Source organism: Python bivittatus, unplaced genomic scaffold, assembly GCF_059951505.1.
Source record: "Python bivittatus isolate LINGU-HERP-01145 unplaced genomic scaffold, Pbiv_v1 ctg000020_np1212, whole genome shotgun sequence".
Taxonomy (NCBI): Eukaryota; Metazoa; Chordata; class Lepidosauria; order Squamata; family Pythonidae; genus Python; species Python bivittatus.
In genome coordinates, this window is record NW_028277030.1 from 71554596 (window position 1) to 71571355 (window position 16760).

The 16760-nt window shown below is 37.9% G+C and overlaps 1 protein-coding gene across 2 annotated transcripts in view; it reads left to right on the top strand.

Annotated features, from left to right (window-relative positions):
- Positions 1-3964: 3964 nt before the first annotated feature.
- Positions 3965-16760, top strand: part of PEX7 (peroxisomal biogenesis factor 7) — a 68356-nt gene continuing 55560 nt past the window's right edge. Inside the window, exons 1-4 of one of the 2 annotated variants that reach the window (XM_007420901.4) lie at positions 3965-4908; positions 7563-7620; positions 10148-10298; positions 15264-15341. In XM_007420901.4, the coding sequence (XP_007420963.1) occupies positions 4761-4908; positions 7563-7620; positions 10148-10298; positions 15264-15341 (435 nt within the window). In that variant the 5' untranslated portion in view covers positions 3965-4760. Of the gene's footprint in view, positions 4909-5226; positions 5512-7562; positions 7621-10147; positions 10299-15263; positions 15342-16760 lie in introns of those variants that run through there. The other variant, XM_088141328.1, reaches the window with a different exon arrangement.

Genomic DNA, 16760 nt, shown 5'->3' on the forward strand with positions numbered 1-16760 from the left:
CAACTTCCATTTCTAGACACAGTCATACGCAAACCAGACCTCAAATTAGGACACAAAGTCTACAGAAAACCCACCCACACAGACCGGTACCTACACAAAAACTCCAACCACCACCCACGTCAGAAAAGAGGCATTATCAAAACCCTCATGGATCGTGCCAATCGGATCTGCAAAACCCAATTCCTAAACTCTGAACTTAACCACCTTAATTGGGTCCTACAAGTGAATGGCTACTCCAAAAATGAAATAAAAAGAGCCATCAAACCAAGAAAACAACATGCGACTGAAGAAGAAAAACAGCCACCCACCAACAAAGTATTTCTGCTCTATATCAAAGGAGTCACAGACCGCATGGGAAAACTGATGGAAAAACACAATTTCCAAACAATCTTCAGACCCACCAGAAAAGTACAAGAAGTGCTAAAATCAGCAAAAGACAAAAGGGATCCCCTCACCGCCGAGGAGTATACTGCATACCATGCAGTTGCGGGCAAGTATACATCAGGAACACAAAACGCAGCATCCATACCAGGATAAAAGAACACGAAAGGCACTGCAGACTACAGCAACCAGAAAAATCTGCAGTAGCTGAACATGCTCTCAAGCACACTGGACACAAAATCCTATTTGAAAACACAGAGATACTGGACAACACCAACAGCCACTATACCAGGCTATACCGGGAAGCCATTGAGATTCACAAACACCAGCACAGTTTCAATAAAAAAAAGAGGAGAGTCTAAAAATCAACAAAACCTGGCTACCAATCCTGAAAAATACAGCCTGCAAAAGGTCAATGAACTCAGCTCAACCACCAGGACATGTGAACAGTTCACACAATGAACTTGCTAATCACCCCCAGCAGCCCCTCGTTAACAATTCAATAGAAGAAAAAACCCTGCCTAATCCCCAGGAAGATACACACATATTCTGACACCAAAACAAGCAGCCACTCAGTAACCCAACCCCCACACACCCCCAATCCCCCCTTCCCCCCCCCGATCTCTATAAATACCCACAAAAAGGGTCATATCACCCTGGGCACAGAGAGAACTGCTCTTGTCTGTGCTCCTGCACTCTGAAGATGCCTGTCACAGGTGCTGGTGAAACGTTAGGAAACAAAACTTCAAGAACACAGCCACACAGCCCGGAAGACCCACACCAGCCATCATCTTTTTTCTGTTTCATGCAAAAAGTTCTTAAGGGGTTTCCAGTCAGCAATAAATGTAGATATTGTCTTTTCTCTGATCAAAGAAGTAAATTTGGCCATCTCAGCAAGTTCCACCATCTTCACCAACCATTCCTCCATTGTGGGTATCTTTCCATCTTTGTGCATACAAAAACAAAGTTCCATGAGTTTTTTCCAACTGTTTGGCCATCACTCCCAAAAGAAAAAGCTCTGGTTTCAATTGTATATTAATCCTTAAAATCCTCTGAATCAGTGTATGTATTTGAATCCAGAATTTTCTAGCTTTTTTACATATCCACCAAACATGATAAAATGTCCCTTCTTGTTGTTCACATTTCCAGCATAAATTTGAAGTGCCTTTATACATTCTTGACAGTTTCTCTAGTGACATATACTAACAGTACATCATTTTATAAAAATTCTCTTTAAGATTATAACAATATAAATTTCAATCCTTTCAATCACATATTTTCCCATCTGTATATTCTATCCAAAAATTTTAGCCCACTTTATCATCCATTCTTTCACTTGTTCTTCTGTTTCAAATTTCATCATTTGTACACAATACTATTTCAAACTCGGTCTTACATTGTTCAAAACCATAAATTCTTTTATGTACTTTAAATCTTTCTAATAATTGTAAATAAGAAAAACATTGACAACTATATCTCTCTGCCACCAGTTCTTCTCTTGATTTTATTTTGCATTCCCCTTGACAAAATTCTAGTATCTAGTAAGTTAGCCATTTGTGTTTGCCTATTATTTCTCATCTATAAAACGCTTCTTGTGCTGAGAGCCACAAAGGTGTTTCAGACACAACCTGGGTTTGTATCTATTCCATATTCTCAGCATGGCACATCTAACATAAAGATTTTTAAAATGCACATTAACCTTGATTTTGTCATACCACAAATATCCATGCCACCCAAATCTCAGATCATGTTCTTCTAATTCCAAGAGCCTTCTGTTTCTCAGCCACATCCTCATTCATCCAAATCAAACAGCAAGCTGCAAAATACAGTTTCAAATCAGGTAAGCTGAATCTTCCTCTTTCCTTTGCATCTTGTAACACCTTATATTTAACTTGTGGTTTTTTTCCCCTGCCACACAAATTTAGATGTATCCTTCTGTCACTGTTTAAATGGCGCATCCATTGTCAAAACAGGTATTGTCTGAAACAAAAACATCATTCTAGGAAAAACATTCATCTTAATCGCTGAAATTCAGGAAAGAAAGAAAGAAAGAAAGAAAGAAAGAAAGAAAGAAAGAAAGAAAGAAAGAAAGAAAGAAAGAAAGAAAGAAAGAAAGAAAGAAAGACTCCTATGGGTTTCCAGCAGGCACTTGGGGAGCTTTCCTGTGATCTGGCAGAAATTTCCACCACACACATTAATTCCTGATTTTTGAGGATATTTTAGCTAGAGAGATGTAACCTTAATGTACTTTGGAACTACTAATAAATTTAAAACTCTTTATTCCCCTTTTTTCCGACAGCAAGGTCACATACTAGATTCATGACATGTATCAAGTGTTTCAATAGAACAGAATATCAAGTGCAGTATATCACATATCAAGTGTATATTTTTAGACTTATTATGGCTTTTTCCAGCCATTACTTTTAATAAACCTGATCAAAATATGCACTTACATAGCCAAATGGGTGCTTTTAGATTATGTAACTTCTCTGCAAAACCTTATTGTTCATCCTATTTATCTTTCAGCTACCTACGCAGTAAGCCTGAAACTTTCAGGCATCTTTATTATTTATCTATGCAGTAATGATTCCACTGATAGCTCATCCATGCAGAAAGTTCTATGGGCTAATAAATATAGTCTTGGCTTTTATATAGAATTATTTGTCAGCTTTAACATCAATGTTGCAAAAGCTTTAGCATATTTTGATCACTACTGACTCTTGTTGAGCAGTTAATAATAAAACTTTATTATGTGAGTTATTTGATTTATATTATATAAAAATATGAGCTTACTCACATGATAGGGTTGTACAGATTGTGCTCTCACAATACATATGTTAACTGAATTAATGCAGGTGCACACTAAGTTTGCACATGACACTGGCCAGATTCACTCACATTACATGCTGAGCCACAAGTTAGGCAACCTCATTTTAGCCAACAACTTGTGCAAACCAGACTATGTCTGCTACCTTAGAAGTTTAATTGTTATTTTCTTAAGCTTTCTGAAGTAATGATTAATAGAAAAAGGATATGTAGTTGTTGATCAGTAATTATTTATAACAGATCTGTTAACCTCCACCCTCTGTGAAATAAGAGTTTGTTACTTTAGTAGAATGCAAATGAAGAACTTTCTTATGTAAGAGCAGATGGGGAATAAAGAGGAGTGGGACACTTGGATAGAATTTCAGTCTATTCAATTAGCAGTGAGTCTATAAAAGGAAACAGATGCTTGTAGTCCGGGTGACAATAATTCTGTCATTACACTTGGGTGGAATTTTGTTGATGTACCTATTTGTTAAAATGAATATTCTATCTACTATTAATGCAGTGTTTTTATTAAAGTCTTAATTGTTTATAATCAACTACTGTAGATCTTTGAGTAAATGAAAGTATAGTATCACCGCCAAATTTCTATGATACTAAGTTATCAGGGAAAGAATGGATATGAGAGAACATAATTTCAATATAGGAACTCTTAATTTGTCATTTTAGATTGATGTCAGTAAGATTTTAGAATATATTTATTAATTTCCAAAATAAGTCAAGATTAAAGATGCATTTAACATTTTTTTCAAAACTGTATACTGTCAGAATTGAAGGCTTACAGAAAGGAGCGTGCAATGATGTCCTTAAAGATTTTATTGCAATATGCTTTGACATTACAATTTACTGCATGTGTGTTTTAAATGGGCCAAAAACAAGCATTCATCTGTGGTTTTATGTATTTGTTATCTTACCCTTATAAACCACACTATAATCCATCTTAATGAAAAGCAGTATAAAACGTTGTAAATAAAGTCAACGAACACCTTATCATTGCACAACACGTTTAACCACCTCAGTTAAAGACGTTGTTGTCTCATGTGCACAAACTAATTCATCTTGGTTAGTTTCAATTATGGTTAGTTTTTTGGCTTAGCATATTGGACAAATCCAGTCTGTGGGGTTAGTTTATAATTTAATGCATTATGGGAATCCAAAAAATGAGTTGTCATTAATCAGCTTGAGCGCATTGTGAAAACATACTCCTGTCATTTCTTTTCTACAAGTTGCATTGGAAGGCAGGAATGCTGCAAACCAATACTGTACTTCAAAAGAAAACCTCGAATCTTGAGAAGCTTCACTTCTCGCGTGTCTCCTCCGCTCGAAGCGATTTCGAGCAAGGGCGCTCTGGAACCGGAAGTCTGACTCGCAAGGAGACATTCGGAAGAGAGGCTTGTGGCCCAAAACAATCATGGCGGCGGCAGCTCTTTCCCCCAGTTCCGCCCATCCGAGGGGGCGGGGAAACGAGGAAGGGAGCGGGCGCTTTTGAAGCCGCCCACGGGTAGCTGCCTCCCCGCGGCCAGGCAGACAAGCTCGGAGCAGGCGGTGAGGCCATGAGCCGCAGCGGCGGAGAAACGCTAGGGAAGCTCCTGAGGGCGCAGGCCTTCCGCTTGCCCGGCCGCCACGGCTACGCAGTAGAGTTTTCGCCGTACCTGCCGGGGCGTTTGGCCTGCGCTACCTCGCAGTATTACGGGATTGCAGGTGAAACGGCAGCAGGTGGCGCGGGCGAAGTGGTGGCGGCGGCAGCAGCAACCTTCAGAATCGCTTTCTGCTGCCTTGATTCTTTTGTCGCGTCAGGGTGGTAGGAGAGGACGGTTTGCTGTGTGGAGCAGACTGGTACTGTCAAAGGCAATGCTGCTGCAGGCTCTAGCCCGCGTGCGTGTTTGAGGCGCTTCGCCAAGATAATGACCTAGTTTGGATAGAAGCTGTTCCCGCCCCCCCTCCGCCCTTTTGCTGGCCATTCCTCGGTTTCATGGGATTTACTTCTTAGGTGACTAGGATTGCAGCCTTAGATTGCATTTAACCGGTCTGTAACCGAGCTACTAAAAGTTCATCTGGACACAGAATAGAAATGCATACGTGCTGTTGCTGGTCCAAAATTAACTGGGAGTCTTCAAGTGTAATATGCACAGATCCACATTAGGGCGGTATTTTTAATAGATTAACTCAGAGATTGCAAAAAATGGGGGAAAGGGGAATGGCTTGTGAAAGCCATGATGTATACACAGTCCTTGCGTGGGAAGAGACTGCAGAGGCTCTCCTGGGTGCTGTGCTTTCAGGTTACACCCAGTTGGAAGGAAGAAGGTACAAGCAAAAATGTTCCCTTCTGTAAAAACAGAAAACCATGAAAAAATGGTTAAAACTTCTTTTGCCATATGTTCAGTGGAAAAAAATTCAGCTAAACCAACATGCATCATAAACAAATGCATGGTTCATTATAGTGCTGTGCTGGTAATTTGATTATGTCCAATATGATTGAGAAAATTGGGATTGCATATAAAGTAGGTCCAGTGTTCCTCATATCCAACTTCTATATCTATAATCAATCTATGATCTGTTCCTTAAATTTTTCTTATTTTTAAATTGCCCAATGTTGTTTGGAAATGGATGGCTTCTAAATTATATAAATAAATAGTCTGGATTACTAACATCTAGAATGCCTGGGAAAATATACAAGTTTTATTCAGTATGCCTCCTTGTAAATCTAATATTGAAAAGCTTCGTTTCCTTATAGCCACCAGCCTAGCTACAGGTAGTCCTCAACTTACAACCAAAATAGGGACTGGAAAATTCATTGTTAAGTGCTGCAGTCATTAAGCAAGGCATCACATGACCACACCCAATTTACTACATTTTTTGTGGTGATTGTTAAGTGAATCACATGGTCGTTAAGCAACTCACATGGCCGTTTGGTGAATCATACGGTTCCCCATTGATTTTACTTCTTGGAAGTCTGGGAAGGTCGCAAATGGTGATCCCATGACCCCAGGACACAGCAACTGTTGTAAATACATGCCAGTTGCCAAGTGCCCAAATTTTGGTGATGTGACCGCTGGGACACTGTGACAGTCATAAGTGCGAGGACCAGTTGTAAGTCACTTTTTTCAGTGCCATTGTAACTTTGAACAGTTACTAAACAAATGATCGTAAGTTGAGGACTATCTTCATGTTTGGTGGTATAGTGCCTGGAAGTGAATCTCCAAAGATAACAGAAATTTTTGGGTAAATACTTAGGAAAAAGGCATTCCCATATCTGACATTTGAGTGGTGTGCTTGAGACTACGATCCAAAAAGTGGGTAGGACAAGGATGAAAAGGAAATGATTAATTTCTATTTAATTAAAATTAAATCAGCTAAATAGAGTTAATATGGTAGTTCCCTGTCATGTATTTAATCATTTTCTCCTAGTGATGGTGACAACTTTTGAATAGGTTCTGGACCCACATGTGAAGCATTTGGGGGTTGCATACAACCATGGGGCCTCAGGTAGTGCACCTCCATTTTAGATATGGAATAAGTATACAATTAGATATATAGTTACACTGTTTATGATAATCATTGGATCTATATGTCACTCCTTCAAGGTAGGCCAGATACTGCAAGAATTCCAGACATGCTATTGCTGTAGGGTAAAATAATAGAATGTTGAAAGCCTATTGGTTTCCCTCTGCCTCCTCTTATACCAAATAGAATCAAAGTGGGCTTGAATTTCTTTCTCACTTGTTCCACTTTCCCAGGACTGAGTTGCCATTTCTTTTCCCTTAACAGTTCACCCGTTCCTTTTTCCTAAGGTCATGTCTACATTACTTTAAACTATATCTGAAATTGATTATGACCATTACATTTCTGAACCCTAAAGTCAAAAATAATTTTTCCAAATATTTATTTGGAAATCCATCCTTCTTTTTCCCATCACAAACTTTCAAAATGGTTTTTGAAACTCCAACTTTGAAGACAGTAAAAGGCAATACTGATTCTGCTTAACAATCCATGCTACATTTTTATATGTAGTCTCTGGAAGTTTATTAACTGGAAAATTCATTAGAGCTTAGCATTAAGTGCCAATGTATCCTACATATCTTTTGGAAAAGGAAGATGGTAGAGCACATAATTTGCATATAACAGGCCCCATCTTCAGTTAAAAGAATTAAATAGGTGGGTGATGAAGAACACCTCTCATATCCTAGAAAAGCACTGCCAGTCAGAGTAGCAATTCTATGCTAAGTAGATATAGTTTGACAAGGTTATAAGGCAAAGGTTCCCGAAGTTCAGCAGTTTTCAAGAATCTTACTCTAATTTAGTCCGTATTATACTATAGACCATTTTTTCAGTGTTGATTTTGTCTTCGGTCTTAGGTTGTGGAACTCTAGTAGTATTGGAACAAAATGAATCTGGACTTCATCTTTTCAGGAGGTAGTATTTTGTTCTTTTGTAATAGAAATAATTGTTGCATAATCTTTATGTTTTTGGAATTAGATATTCTGATGTAGTTTTATAAAACAGTGTAACTGTATCAAATGTACTTACACTGCTAAATTTAATAGAATTTACACTGTTAATTTAATAGAATATAGTATTCAGTAAACTATGTGGATGCACATTCCCATCGACTTGTGTTATCAATCAACACTCCTGCCTTAGCCTTGGCAATATGGGTCCATATACTACCTTGTGCATGACTATGTCCCCAAACTGAGATCTGAAGTTATAATGACAAAGTTGTTTGGGTAACATTTAGGGCATATATTCTCTTCATTAAAACTGAAGGGGGTTTTCCATCAAATATACTGTAAATAATAATAATAATAACAACAACAACCCTCAGTGAGGCACTACCTTGACGTGGTTATGGGGCTTGTATGCTCCAAGGAGGATGAGAGCTATGCCAGAGGTTCAACCGTACTGGACAGGTCTCATCAGAGGAGTCAGATGAAGAGTGTCTCTACCATAAACAATATAGTGAGATGTAATTTACAAAACCCTATACCGATTGGTTGTTACCTGGGTCATCAGGGACCATACTAGATGTTCTAGTTCCTGGACATCTGGTGACAAGTGAGCTACAGGACTCAGGACTGTTGGCTGAGCAACCAGGGCTGGCAGCTACAGGACTACTGGAAGAAAAGTTGTTTACCTGTCACAAATATACGAAGACTGAAAACAAAGAAATAATGTTCTACTACAAATCAAGTCCAACAAGAAGAGAATATCTGAAAAGAATGTACCAGTTCTGGAAAAAAAAAATCCAGAATCAGAAATAACAGAGGCTAGCAGATCAACATTGATTTCTAATACAAAATAAAGTATTCACAGAAGTAAAATTGGAAGAACTCCAAAGATCTACCCAGGACAAAGAAATTGAAGCCTTGACAGAAGTAGCTCAGACTGTAAGGGCAAACCAGGGGGCGTTGGCAGTAGAGGAAGCCAGCATAGCTATTGAATCATTTTTATTCCCAAACCAGGCACCTTCTCCTCTGCCTTCTCCTCAGAAAGAACAAAGGCCTCTAACTAAAAAACAAGAGGAATTGAAGCAAAGAATAACTGATCATCTAGAACAGCACAAAAAGAACAGAATAAGGTTGCCTGCATTGAAGCTTGTTACAAAGAAACAGCACAAGTATTCAAAGATGCCAATACTGTATATCAAATATAAGCACCAGCTCACCACAAGAAACAAACCAACTAATGTACAGCATGGCTGCAGTTATAGCTGAATACCTTGGATGCAAAATCAACAAACAAGAAAAAAAGCCAAACAGTGCACCACTAAAATAGAAGATCAGGTTGGAAAATAAGATGAGCATTTGCAAGCAAACTAGAACAGATGAAAGAAAAGAAGCTGAAGAACAAGAAGACCAAAGAATACGTGATCAAGAAATATCACCTAGAAACAAGGAAGATCAAAGAAGCATTGGAAATAATAAAGCAGCAAATAATAGCCATAGCCAAAAAGATCAGCAAATACAAAGCTCGAATTGCACACTATGGGCAGAATCTCCAATTTCAGTCGAATCAGAAATGTTTTTACCAATCCATCAATGGAGAGACTACAATGAACCGGTCAGCATGTGACAAAGAAGCAACATTGCAGTTCTGGGCAAAGCTATGGGACAACCGAAAGAAATACAAGAATGCAGCTTGGATAAAGGAGGTGAATAAGAATAAAAAAGAAGCTGAAATGAAAGAACTTGTAATAACAGCAGAAATGGTGGAGAAAAGGACAAAGAAGATCAAGAATTAGCACCAGGTGAAGATGAACTGCATGTCTTTTGTTTAAACATCTGACTGGTCTGCACCCACTCATTGCCAAGCAGTTTAACAACATCATGCAAGGAGGTGAAATTGCAGATTGGTTAACATCTGGCAAAATCAGTTTGTAATATGGTCCCTAGGTATTCCTAATACTATCCCTAAAGACAGTTGCTTCATTTGCTAGAAACACAGTATACTTGGCTGCAAAAAACAGTCAGTTTCTGCTCAAAAATTTTTTGTAAAGAATTTCTTCATGAAAAGTTCTCTCAGCACTGGTTGTTTCTTGCAAACTAATTTTTAAAATGCTGAATGTTAAAAGTGTGTCATCAAACCCCTCAATACATTCATAGTTTAAAAAAAGAATCCAAGAAGGTCAGGGTGGAATCTATGGGGATTCCTGTCTTCTTGTCAAAATTTCTCTATAAGATGAGTGAAGCCGAGTCAGCTGTAGTTCAGTGAAATGTCATGACTTGCTAGAAATTTCATTCCAGGTTTTCCCCTGTCCCACATAATCATACCTTTTTTTGACTAGATTCACACATTCTGTTAAGTCATAATGTACATTTTTGGTTTGGGATTATGTTGGGTGAACCTAGCCATTACGTGAAATTTTGTATCTTTAAATAGTGTCCAATTATGTTACATGCTATACCCTTGTCATTAATTAATATATTCACTTTTGGTTTAGTTTTGACTGGAACGATGGGCTATTTGATGTGACATGGAGTGAAAACAATGAACATGTGCTGGTCACTTCTAGTGGAGATGGATCTTTACAGATCTGGGATACAGAAAAACCTGCAGGTCCACTGCAGGTCTACAAAGAACACACTCAAGAGGTATAACTAAATATTGTCACTTTTCTCTATAACAAGATAGATTCTTCAAAAGGGAACCCTTCTTTGTTGATTAATCAATAAAAACAGCAGTTGAAGTTTAGAAGGACCAGAATCTTCTATCACTTTTATGAATTGTGATTGGATAATTCCTCTTATTTATCCTGCCATTGCTTTTGTTCCAGTTTCTTCTGTTTATCTTTTCTTTATTCAAAAATGTTTTCTAAAAAAGAATAAGAAATACTATTGGAGGGACTTAATGACATTCTGAAAATCTATAGTAATTAACAAACTGAATTTCCTTTGGAAATTGCAGTGTTCTGTCCAGCAATATATTATCTTTACAAATCTTCCATTACCTGTTTGAGTAGCAATTTTGCACCACTGAGAGCAGTGGAAATTATTTCTGAGTATTATGTAACATAATGATTCTGTTGGTTCTCTTGTGGAAAAAATGGAAAGGTTTTTTTTGTATTATTTCTTTGTTTAAAGTGTTATAATAACTATGGAAACTCTTCCAATCCTACTTATTTAGAAATTACACTGATTTTTTTTCTTTTCCAGGGAGATAAATTGTGATATTTTTATACTGTATGAACTTCTGCCATGTAATACGAATTCTTTATTATTGGCTCTCTTAAACATAACTTTCTTTCTCTACCCTGCAGAATTTATAGGTTGTATGTCTTTTGTAGAATTGTACTGATCTCCCCACCCCCACCCCCTAGAGTAATAAAAGAAGATTAACGGTTGAAGGCAAGGTTAGAATGTTAAAATATCCAAAATTCGAAGCAATCTGAAGTATACCTTCTCTGGAGGTCTGCAAAATGTCTTGAGATCAAACTGTTCTAACCTCATAATATTCATAGTTTGGAGGATAGACTACTAGTAAGATTTGATTAGCCTGTTTGTACATTGGAACATCCTTTGTCATTCTGTGGTAGGTGTAGGACATTTCAAGGTTCAGATGCATCAGCCTCAAACGTTTCACACATCTCTAGAATCTATTTTCTTAATTTACAGGTTACACATTTTGATATGAAAAAATTCAAAGGCCTGTCTATAGGACTTTCTCCACTTGCCACAGAACAAACATGACAGCTTTTTGTTTCTGCCAGCACGAAAGGTGTTGCCTTTGTACCGTTCCCATTGATGAGTGAAACAGGCTTAACATCCTTAATTGATAAAGTAATATTTTCTCTCTTATTCAGATGTAATTCAGGGGCAACCTCAAAGTCTTTAAAATCTGTTAGGTGTTGTTACCCATTGCCTTTGAGGAAAGTAAGAGACTTGAAACAAAGGCAGTGGAAGCAGGAAACAGATCAGTGTTAGAGGGTTAGCAGAGACGGATTTTAACCATTGCCCTATGCTATACACTGCGTGCACAATTATTAGGCAAGTTGTATTTCTGAGAATGAATTTCATTATTAAACAACTACAGTGCTCTCGGTCAATCCAAAATGTTAATAAACCTCAAACCTGAATATTTAAGAAAGTAAAAATGAGGTTTTGGCTTTCTTTGGAGCATATCTATGTGTGCACAATTATTGGGAAACTATTAGTGTGCAGAATTATTATGCAACTAAATGAAAAACGAAAATTCCCCATCTCACTGGTTTATTTTCATCTGTTAAAAGTGAGAATAATAAACAAGTCAGAATTTACAAATAAACATTTCTGACATTTCCAACAAAAAATCAGTGACCAATATAGCCACCCTTCTTTGCAATAACAGTCATAAGCCTTCCATTCATGGAGTCTGTCAGTTTCTTGATCTGTTGACGATCAGCTTTTTGTGTGGCAGCAACCACAGTCTCCCAGGCACTGTTCATAGAGGTGTACTGTTTTCCTTCACCGTAAATCTCCCGTTTGAGAAGGACCCACAAGTTCTCAATAGGGTTTAGGTCAGGTGAGGAAGGGGGCCATGTCATTATTCTTTCATCTTTGAGGCCTTTACTGGCTAGCCACGCAGTGGAGTACATCGATGCTTGCGATGGAGCATTGTCCTGCATAAACATCATGGTCTTCTTGAAAGATGCAGACTTTTTCCTGTACCACTGCTTGAAGAAAGTGTCTTCTAAAAACTGGCAGTAGGTTTGGAAGTTGATTTTGAGTCCATCTTCAACCCGAAAAGGTCCAACTAGCTCATCTGTAATAATACCAACCCATACCAGTACCCCACCTCCACCTTGCTGGCATCTGAGTCAAAGTGGAGCTCTGTGCCCATTATGATCCAGCCATGGGCCCATCCATCTGGTTCATCAAGAGTCACTCTCATCTCATCAGTCCATAAAACCTTTGAAAAATCTGTCTTCAGATATTTCTTGGCCCAGTCTTGCTGTTTCAACTTATGTGTCTTGTTCAGTGGTGGTTGAGTTTCGGCCTTCCTTACCTTGGCCATGTCTCTGAGCACTGAACACCTTGTTCTTCTGGGCACTCCAGGTAGGTTGCAGTTCTGGAATATGACAGCACTGGAGGATAATGGGTTCCTGGTAGCTTCATGTTTGATTCTTCTCAAATCTTTGGCAGTTAATTTGCGTCTTTTTTTCTCAAACCTGTTGACTATTTGCAACAAAACATTTGATGGTTCTCTGGTCACGCCCCAATATCTTAGCAATTTCAAGAGTGCTGCATCCCTCTGAAAGATTTTTTACAATTTTTGACTTTTCAGAGTGAGTTAAATCACTTTTTTGGCTCATTTTGCCCAAGGAAAAGAAGCTGCCTAATAATTATGCACACCTTGATACAGGGTGTTGATCTCCTTAGGCCACACCATCCCTCATTACACAAATACACATCACCTGATATGCTTATATCCAATAAGGATTCAGGTTTATACAGCTTGGAGGTGGAAAATATGCATAAAAATGATGATATGGTCAAAATAATTGCCTAATAATTGTGAATATGGTGTAGCTTGGCTCAACTGATTCAGAGGGCTGTTCAAGGTAGCCTCCTCACCTTCTTCCTCTGAGGAGATTATCAAATGAGGCCATAGTGCCCTACTTCATCAGGGAAAGTGCAGAGTAGTGGGAAGGTGTGCAATGAATGAACAAGCGTGAGCTAAGTGCAGTGCACTTACTCAAGCTCTTCTGGCATGTACATTCTTCTTTAGGAGAAAATATATGTTGAAGAAAATCAGCCTAAAAGGGTAAGGAAGGTAGCAGTGATTGGGAGAAGAGGCTTTTGGGCAGGGTGATGGGTTTTTGAGTGAAGGGTTGGTATTTGCCAAAGCTGGACGTTCCCCATTCTAGTGCTAAAGATTGTGTGTGTGTGTGTGTGCAAGCACGCGCCTTTGAGTCAGTGTTGCCTCCTGGACTAGTCCCTGCAGTTTTCTTGGCAAAGTTTTTTGGAAGTGGTTTGCCATTGCCTCTTTCCTAGGGCTGACAGAGAGTGACTGGCCCAAAGTCATTCACCTGGCTTCAGTGTCTAACAGGGGACTTGAACTCACAGTTTCCTGGTTTCTAGACTAAGGTTGTACAAATCCTTTCAAAGTGTTGCTTCACGAGTATGGTTGCAAAAGAAATTATTTGAATAATTGATATATTTTTTCAAACATGAGTGGCTGGTTCATAAGCTGCTTCCTGTTGTCATGGCATGCCTGTGCATGGGCAAAACACTTTGCTTTGCAGGGAAAAAAGCAGGGAAGCAATTTCTCTGGGCATTTTGGCTCACCTGATCAAAGCAGCAGTCAATTGATGCAGATGAATTTAAAATGAGTCACATATTTTAAGCATTACTGTTAAATTGTTATTTTGGGTGGTTCCTGGCCTACAATGAGCATGTTAAACAGGAGTCATATATTCTGCAGGAGTATTTCAGTGCAACCCATCAGGATCAGCTCTTGGCAAGAGGAGTGATGGTTCACAAGCAGTGAGTGCTTGCCATCAATATCTTGCTATATTAGTCTTTTGAGAAATATGTTCAGTTGCTGAAATTTGAATATTCTGACTCTTCTCCTGCAATATTTGAAGTTTTGTTTTGGGAAACCTAGTTAATTGATAAAATGGACAGAAATTAGTCTGACCATCCTTTGACAGTAGTCCAGCACATATTGTGGTGTTTCAGTATCAATCTTTGAACAATGCATTAAAAAAAGCTGTTAATTCTGACATGCCACATTAGAACTAATTGGATCCTGTCATGAAGCTACATTTATCATTTAGTGAAGTCAGAAATAGTCCTTGGGCTTGTGTAATTTTTCCATACAACACTAATAATAGATGAATATCTGAACTGGGATATTTGCAGTGGTAACCCAGTTTTTGTAACAGGGACTGTGGTTGTCTCCTGAACTGGAGATTGTCTTCTTTGCACAGTGAAGAGAGTATTAGAAAAATAGAAATGAAATGTGTGAGTCCAAGAATAGCTGGGCAGAAAATAGCAGTGAGCAGCGTTTGGATCGGTGCTTTTAAAAATATAGTTCAGGAAGTAGCAAGCAATAAAATGGTTCCATTCATCTGAGCAAAAAGAAGAATTCTTGAAATAAATATTCTCGAAAACCACAGTTAAGAGTGGGTCTTAATTTTCTATCCTAGGAAGAAAAAGTAAAGGTAAAGACTACAGTTATTATATTGCAATAAATAAAAGCATGCCCCAACCCCCCCCCACACATTTGTATACACACACACATCTATGTATGTATATACAAATATATTTTTGAATAAACACACATACCTACATACACATTTTTATGTGTCATTACCATGTAGCTAACAAATTATTTGTATTGTGTATCCTTATAAATTGTTGATTATTGATGTCCATGTGTATTAAAAGAGAAAAGTTTTATTTTGGATTATTGTTTTACATTTTTTAGTCTTGAACCTTGATATATAAATTGTTTATATTTCTCTGTACAGTATACAGTATATTCAGTATATTCTTTTAGTGGCAGGACGGAAAAATCCTCTAATTACGGCTTATCCAATGTGTGCTAGCAAACTAAAGTGTATCCACTATTTACAGGTCTATAGTGTTGACTGGAGTCAGACCAGAGGAGAACAGCTAATAATATCTGGATCATGGGATCGAACAGCAAAGTTGGTATGTGTGTACTTCAGGTTATTTAAATTGCATATTGGTTTAACATTCTAACAGAATATTTTTCAACATGTTTGTTTTTCTGTTTGTTCTTTACTTTGACTGATGATGCCTTGCTTTCTTTTGTTTAAATTAATATTGGTCAAAAAATGGGACAATTAAAGTGAGGAATCTAGTTGTTTCTGTAACTACAGTACTTAATGAAATTAATTTATCAAGTGGGAAGTCATGGAATGTATTTCTTTACATAATAAAACTGCAAATTGATCAAGGCTTGCATATGTGGTTGTTTAAATTATTAATCCAGGGTGGTTGATAGTTGAAAGTAAATATGATATTGAATGAAGCAAGGCATGAGATGCCCCATATGACAAAGCAACTTCAGGAGGTAGTTGAATCCTGAGATAACATGGGAGATGGTTCTCCTTCACCAATTGTTGGAGAAGCCATAGTTAATAGTTCCCTATTAACTATGGTTCTCTATGGTTTCCAAACAAAACTAAGCACATTGAGGAGGGGATTTATAGTACATCTTGTTCCTTGTACTAGTTTTATGCTTGGAAAAAGCAAGTCATTTCTGCATTCAGAAAATAACTCTCCACTGCAATTGAAAATGTGTTTCATTTTCTTTATCCCATTCCCGTCACATTGTAAATCATGTTAAAGTGTAACAAGCTGGCTATTTCTATAGTGTTCATTAAAGGTAGTCCTCGCTATCCAACCACAATAGGGACCAGAATTTAGGACACTAAGCAATTTGGTTGTTAAGCGAATAGGAGCTGATTTTACAACCTTTTTTACAATGGTCATTAAGCAAATCCAGCTTCCCCAATGGATGTTTTTGTCTGTTTAACAACCACACAATTTGCTTAACGACCATGTGATTTGCTTAATGGCCATAGTGATTCACTTAAGGGCCATTGTAAAAAAAAAGTTGCAAATCACAGTCATGTGACTACAGGAGTCGTAAAGCACTTTTCCCAAGGCCATTGTAACTCTGGACCATCAAATGAATGGTTGTTAAGCGAGGACTACCTGTATGAAAGAATCAGGCACTACAGCTTCATTAATAAAGAATTCTTAATGGTTAAATGCTTTTGCCAAAAAAAACAAACGAACAATAGGATAGAATTCAGGAGATCTGTCAGCAGTGTCCTTGCAATGTATTTCAAGTGAACAAGGAGAAAATACTGAAAGGAATTGCAGTCCAATCCAAAGGAAAGGAGCATTACTCAGTTACTGGTCCATATCTCCTTATACCCAGTGTTCCCTAGAAATTGGGAATGAGGTAGGAGTTGTTACTTCCTGGGCTCTTGGTGCCTAAACTAAGCACAAGCTTTCTAAATGTGTTTCTGAGTAGCATGATTCAATAGATGATCTAGCTGATCTGAAACTAAAGAGGGTCACTGTTGATTGGTACTT